At 49.7% G+C, this 7,447-nt stretch overlaps 1 protein-coding gene across 1 annotated transcript; it reads left to right on the top strand.

Moving 5' to 3' along the window:
• Positions 1 to 4,960: 4,960 nt before the first annotated feature.
• Positions 4,961 to 7,116, top strand: LOC310771850 (zinc finger and BTB domain-containing protein 46-like; the record flags this gene model as incomplete). Its single annotated transcript, XM_083664359.1, has 2 exons — positions 4,961 to 5,146; positions 6,156 to 7,116. Coding segments are annotated over 2 exons (1,147 nt in total), but the record flags the coding sequence as incomplete, so codon positions are not given.
• Between the last annotated feature and the right edge of the window lie 331 nt (positions 7,117 to 7,447).

Below are 7,447 nucleotides of genomic sequence, written 5' to 3'. Positions count from 1 at the left end.
ACACACACACACACACACACACACACACACACACACACACACACGCACACACATGCACACACACACACACACACACACACGCACATGCACACGCATGCACGCACATGCACACACACGCACACGCACGCACGCACACGCACGCACACACACACACACACACACACACACACACACACACACACATATACAAAAATAACAACACACTCTCTAACTGCAGAGCTTTGATCGTCCCTGAGAACCACAGCCTTCTCTTTAGAATGTACCAGAACAATATGCTCATATTATCATTAGCTTGATCTTTGGATCAGCACCACACACACACATAAGTAATGAACCCACTCAATACTCTGTTCATACCTTGTATGATGTGGTAAATGTATTTGCATTTATTGTGTTGTCTATGTATGTATCTCAGTTAACCCATTGATACCTGATGCAGCATTTGTGTGTATATCCCTCATTTGTGTGCGTATCCCTTTAAGACCGTGAACCGCGTTAACGCGGTTCGCGGTCTTAAAGGGATACACACACAAATGCTGCATCAGGTATCAATGGGTTAACTTGTGCACCAACCGGTGCACAAGTTGTGGTTTCTGTTTGTGGTGTGTGTATTGTTGATAATGCTGTTTTATTCTGTCTTGGGAGGCTCGTTCTGGGCCGAGTCTTGGACTTTATTGTGTTTTATTCCTCGACAATTTTAATCCGGTGTATTGTATTTGATCTGTTTTTCTCAAATAAATAATCCATTTAATAATAAATCAAATAAATTCCTTCATTCATTCAACTATACCAAGTCAATTTACGTGTATGTGTAAACGTACTTTGGCCGAATAAAAATAATTCCGATTCTGAAACGCTACAGCGATGAACTCGCACTCTTCCTTTGATCTTTGACATGTGTCTGTGAGCGACCAATAGAAACATTTACAGCCCGTTAAAAGCAGGGCGCGTGTCGTACAATATGATATCGACGTGACCCTGTGTTTCACCGTACACCTCCGGGTGTGAAGGACAGGGCAGCAGGCGACTGAAGGCTTTCTCTGTGAACACCCCGGGAACGACTTCCTCCCACTAACGTCTTCGCTGTCTGCGACCGGGGGCATCTCCTATAGACCAGGCTATACAACTCAATGATCCAACGGCCCTGATCGAGAGAACAGGAGAGAGAGAGAGGACTAAGAGAGAGAGAGAGAGGACTGAGCCAGAGAAGAGAGAGAGACGGAGAGAACAGGAGAGAGAGAGAGGACTAAGAGAGGACTGAGCCAGAGAAGAGAGAGAGACAGAGAGAACAGGAGAGAGAGAGAGAGAGAAGAGAGAGAGAGAGAGAACAGGAGAGAGAGAGGACTAAGAGAGAGAGAGAGAGAGAGAGAGAGAGAGGACTGAGCGAGAGAAGAGAGAGAGACAGAGAGAACAGGAGAGAGAGAAGAGAGAGGGACAGAGAGCACAGGAGAGAGAGAGGACTGAGCGAGAGAAGAGAGAGAGACAGAGAGAACAGGAGAGAGAGAGAGGACTAAGAGAGGACTGAGCCAGAGAAGAGAGAGAGACAGACAGAACAGGAGAGAGAGAGAGAGAGAGAAGAGAGAGAGACAGAGAGAACAGGAGAGAGAGAGAGGACTAAGAGAGGACTGAGCCAGAGAAGAGAGAGAGACAGAGAGAACAGGAGAGAGAGAGAGAGAGAGAAGAGAGAGAGACAGAGAGAACAGGAGAGAGAGAGAGGACTAAGAGAGGACTGAGCCAGAGAAGAGAGAGAGACAGACAGAACAGGAGAGAGAGAGAGAGAGAGAGAAGAGAGAGAGACAGAGAGAACAGGAGAGAGAGAGAGGACTAAGAGAGGACTGAGCCAGAGAAGAGAGAGAGACAGACAGAACAGGAGAGAGAGAGAGAGAGAGAGAAGAGAGAGAGACAGAGAGAACAGGAGAGAGAGAGAGGACTAAGAGAGGACTGAGCCAGAGAAGAGAGAGAGACAGACAGAACAGGAGAGAGAGGACTGAGCGAGAGAAGAGAGAGAGACAGAGAGAACGGGAGAGAGATGACTGAGCGAGAGAAGAGGGAGAGAGAGAGACGAAGAGAACAGGAGAGAGAGAGGACTGAGCGAGAGAAGAGAGAGAGAACAGGAGAGAGAGACAGAGACAGAGAACAGGCGAGAGAGAGAGAGAGAGAGAGGACTGAGCGAGAGAAGAGAGAGAGAGAGAGAGAACAGGAGAGAGAGAGAGAGAGAGAGGACTGAGCGAGAGAAGAGAGAGAGACAGGGAACAGGAGAGAGAGAGAGAGAGAGAGAGAAGGAAGGGGGTGATTGTGTGGTTTGTCTGTAGAGGTGAAGGGTGACTGCTCTCAATACGGCCATCAGCACAGCACAGAAAGCTAAGAACATCTCAAGGTGAGCCTGCCAATAGATTCCTCCACCAATACGTGAGCCAGAGGAGGAGTGAGCCAGAGGAGGAGGACCTGCGTCAAAACTGGCCTCTGAGACACCGAGTGACGCTTTCATTCTCTGCATTCACATCCAAGTCTCTTCTCTCTCCTCTTCTGGCTTTACACAAAAGCCAAGCAAAGCGCACCCACCTCAGTGGCCTTGTGGTCTGAGCGTCCGCCCTGAGACTGGGAGGTTGTGAGTTCGATCCCCGGCCGAGTCATACCAAAGACTATAAAAATGGGACCGTTTGCCTCCCTGCTTGGCACTCAGCATCAAAGGGTTGGAATTGGGGGGTTAAATCACCATGTGATTCCCGAGCGCGCCTCACCGCTCCCCCAGGGGATGGGACAAATGCGGAGGACAAATTAGTGGGACTTTACCTTTACTTTACTTTTACCTTATGCATTGGATGGGACCCAGGACTGATTTTCTTTTATGGGAGATTTCAGCAGGAAGTCCCCCCATCACTCCATCCGCTCGTCCGTCACAGCTGTTCACACAGGAAGTGTGTTTGTCCATTTGAGTGGACGTGTGTGTGTGGGGGGAGACGCTGTGGATTTGATCTGATGTTACGAGCCCGTCAGGTCGAGCAGACCTTTGCCAAACACGACCTGAAGTGTGCCGGGCCCCCGAGCAAACGCCGCTGTCACCTTGGCCAGCGTGGGCTGTCACCTCCCGGGACGGCCAATGAGAGCTGACAGCTGTGGCGTCCCCAAAACAAATCAGCGCTGCGCCCGCTAACACCCCGCGTCCCCGCGATTTAGCGCTCAGCGAGACGAGAGCGGCTGCTAATACTCTGGCTAATGCACTGCCTGAGTCTGTGTGTGTGTGTGTGTGTGTGTGTGTGTTTGGGTTTTTGTCTGTGTGTGTGTGTGTGTGTGTGTGTGTGTGTGTGTGTGTGTGTGTGTTTGAGTTTTTGTGTGTGTGTGTGTGTGTGTGTGTGTGTGTGTGTTTGGCTTTTTGTCTGTGTGTGTGTGTGTGTGTGTGTGTGTGTGTGTTTGTTTGGGTTTTTGTCTGTGTGTGTGTGTGTGTGTGTGTGTGTGTTTGGGTTTTTGTCTGTGTGTGTTTGGGTTTTTGTGTGTGTGTGTGTGTGTGTGTGTGTGTGTGTGCGTGTGTGTGTGTTTGGGTTTTTGTCTGTGTGTGTGTGTGTGTTTGGGTTTTTGTCTCTGTGTGTGTGTTATATGCGTTAGAGTGCGGTTCCTCTTGATTTTTCTGCCAACTCGTTCGCCCGGTAACATTGCGATACGCATCTCCCTTTGTCTCTCTCTCTCTCTCTCTCTCTCTCTCTCTCTCCCGTGTCGCTGTCTGTGTGATGAACATGTCTCTAGTCTCTAATCCACCCTGTACACAACAGAGACGAGTGAGAAAACACAGGCCGTAGTGTGTTTGAACATGTTTTATTTGCGTTCAAGCGAAAATCGACTTAGATCTTAGATCAATATTTGCGGCCATGATCCCAAAGCCAGAAACCAGAGAAGCGACCAAGCCCTTGAGCCCAGCTTTGTGGACTTCAAATGAGGAGTTTCACACTATGGACTTGTTGTGGTCCCAGTAACAAACAGAAATATGTCTCCTGTAACTTCACCCTGGATACTGGAAGTTGGTCCCTTTTGTCATAAGGAGATCTTATTGTTTTAGTTTTTAGTTTTGGGGAAACTGTGTTTCCAGCCTAGAGACCCAACTGTCCAACATCACAGCTGTTTCGCGGTGAACGTCTCTGAGCGTTGAGTACAGTGTCGATTGGACATTTCCTGTCAAAAGAAGCTCTGCTTATTGATCATTCTAATGATAAAGTGGTCTGACTCTGTACTAAATACGGTGCTGTTTTCTCCCTCAAATATCTTGTGAAACTATTATGCTTCAGAGCTGCCATTTTTAATTAGCTCACACGCCACACATTTCCCCCGAAATGAACCTGTCAGCCAGGGTTTACGCAGGCAGATTTGGGACCATTTGTTACAGGGCTGTTTTTAGACATCAAACTACAACAGTTTGAGATGTGCGTTCTATTTGAAGTCATCATTACTGCGATACACTTTAAAGCAGCGCTTCAGCCAAATCCACTTATTTTCCCCCCCTTACATTAGAATGAAAACAATATTCCAACACAGTGGGGTTTTGTTTACAGTCATATTTGCCACCCGCCGCTCGTGTCGACCTAGAGGAGAAAAACAAACCCGTTTCCAAAATGATCTTGTTTTCTTGCTCCGGAATTGATTTGAAATACCTTTTTGATGTTTGGGGTTTTAGTGGATTTGGTTTCCAGGGGAACGATGACATGTCACAAAAGCACTCTGGTGTTTCACTGCCCCTCAATTTCTCTCTCTCTCTCTCTCTCTCTCTCTCTCTCTCTCTCTTCCTCGCTGGCTTGTTTTGTGTCCAATTGAAATTGTCACGTTGCCCCATGGGCTTGTGGGATATGATATGTTTAGGGTACACCACGTCGCAGCTGAACTTAACTCAGTTGGGCTGGTATCTTCTTCTCTTCTCTGCTCTCCCCACCAGCAGCAGACAGTTTGGAGGAGAGGCTACCGGTCAGCTACACAGATGAACAACAGGAAGGAGGACATGGAGATCTCCTCTCACTACCGTCAGCTCCTCCGAGAGCTGAACGAGCAGCGGCAGCACGGCATCCTGTGTGACGCCTGCGTCATCGTCGACGGCAAGATCTTCAAAGCCCACAAGAACGTCCTCCTGGGCTCCTCGCGCTACTTCAAGACTCTCTACTGCCAGGTCAGACACCGAGGCCGCCGCCGCGCTCGGGCACACGCTTTAGTTTGTTTATTTTTTTATTGCAAGACAAAGGACAGGACATTGATAAGACAACACGTGGAAAACAAAACCATCAATAATACAGGACAGGACAATTAATACACGTCTAGCTAGAAAACAAGATACCAAGTGACATTAGTTGTCGGGTATTGTGTTGATCTGGTGTGTCTGTGTTTGTGTCTGTGTGTGTGTGTGTGTGTGTGTGTGTGTGTGTGTCTGTGTGTGTGTGTGTGTGTGTGTGTGTGTGTGTGTGTGCGTGCGTGCGTGCGTGCGTGTGTGTGTCTGTGTGCGTGCGTGCATGCGTGCGTGTGTATCTGTGCCTGTCTGTGTGCGTGTGTGTGTGTGTGTGTGTGTGTGTGTGTGTGTGTGTGTGTGTGTGTGTGTGTGTACACCTGTTTGGGCAGAGTGGTTAAGGGAATCTGAACTAGAGCTGTGCAATTAATCCAATTTTAATTTTAATTACAATTTTGGCATCCCACAGTTTTGAAAACATCATAATCGAGATAAAACAATTATTTTTGATATATTATTTATTTTAATTCACCTATTTATAGTTTTATTAAACTTTTATTTTCATTTATTTCTTTGTTTTTCAGCTCAATTATATTTAAAGTTCGAAAAAATCCAGTGTGAAAAAGATTTTTTTCAAGTTCAATAAATGCATGTTGTTGCCAAAGTCAATGAATAATCGCATTAAATAATCGTGATCTCAGTATCAGTCAAAGATAATCGTGATTATGATTTTTGTCATAATCGAGCAGCCTTGAACACGTGTTTTTTTAAGAGCATAATAATTTTGTTCTTTGTGTTTCCGAGTTGATAAATATATATTTTTTTGCTAATTCCCGTGTTTAAAAATCGATTTTATTTCAACCTTACACAAAGCAAACAGACAGCAGGGACCACACAGGGTTTCATTAGAGAGAAACACTGCCATGTCATGACCACTATGTGTTGTGTGGTCTTCCAGGTGAAGAAAGGGGCGGAGCCTCACCACATGACCACTGTCACTCACCTGGACATTGTCACGGCGACGGGCTTCAAGGCCATCCTGGACTTCATGTACTCGGCTCACCTCGGCCTGACCAGCAAGAACGTGATCGAGGTGATGTCTGCCGCCAGCTACCTGCAGATGACCGACATCGTGCAGGCGTGCCACGGCTTCATCAAGGCGGCGCTGGACATCAGCATCCGCTCGGAGGCCAACGACGAGCTGGCTGACTTCGAGATGGGCGCCGTGGCTCCCGCCGGCGGCATGGGCGTGGGCGGGGCCGGAGTGGGGATAGTAGGCGGAGGAGGAGGAGGAGGGGGCGTCGGAGGAGGAGGAGGAGGAGGAGGAGGGGGGCTAGGGGGAGGCGGAGGAGGGGGGATCGTTGGCATGGCGTCGGAAGCCCTGGCCTCCATCATGTCCGGCCGCAGCACCTCCCCCTGGCTGGGCCGCCGCACCAGCCCCGCCAACTCCTCCGGGGACTCGGCCATCGCCAGCTGCCACGAGGGCGGCAGCAGCTACGGCAAGGAGGACCAGGACCCCCCCAAGAGCCACGAGAGCCAAGAGGAGGCGTGCCACGACTCGCAGCCCGCCTGGCCGCACGACTACCGGCCCGTCACCGTCAAGGAGGAGCAGGTGTCCCCCGCCTCCTCCTCTCACCCCCGGGACACGGTGCCCCGGGGGGCGGCCCAGAGCCAGGGGGGCGGCGGCGAGCAGGGGGGGCTGGGAGGACCGGGCGGCGGGGGGCCCGCGGGAGACGGGGCGTGGCAGCCGCTCTCCGGGTCCGGCCGGAGGAAGAACCGGAAGAACAAAGACACGGTCAGACACATCACGCAGCAGGCCGACGGGAGCGGGGACAGAGACAGGGACAGTCGGCCCGGATCTCCGCTGCCCTCCATGCTGGCTGTGGCCGGATGGAGCTACAACGGACAGGACATCCCAGGTAAGACGCACCATCTGCTCCTGCCTGTAATGTCTGTCTACGATCTGAAGGAAAACGCTACCTACCGCACAGTATCCTGCTAGACACTAGATAACACAGACGTCGTTTTTGCACCAGAGTGGATAAGACCCACTGTTTCATCGGCTGTTCTCGTAGATTTGGGTCAGCTAAAGTACTATAATGAACGCATTGGTGTTTGAGATCATGACTGTATTTACACCGTAGCAGGTGGGCTGGGTCTGGATTGGCTCTCAAAATGGTTTGGATGGACGCGGTCCAAAGCAGGAAAGCAGAAACTCACTTTACTGCTGGAAAGTATTTTAGCGCTGTT

This window comes from Poromitra crassiceps (genome assembly GCF_964638095.1).
Source record: "Poromitra crassiceps genome assembly, contig: HAP1_SCAFFOLD_1375, whole genome shotgun sequence".
NCBI classification, from domain to species: domain Eukaryota; kingdom Metazoa; phylum Chordata; class Actinopteri; order Beryciformes; family Melamphaidae; genus Poromitra; species Poromitra crassiceps.
The sequence above is the reverse complement of the archived record's forward strand: the minus strand, read 5'-3'. Positions and strand labels throughout refer to the sequence as shown.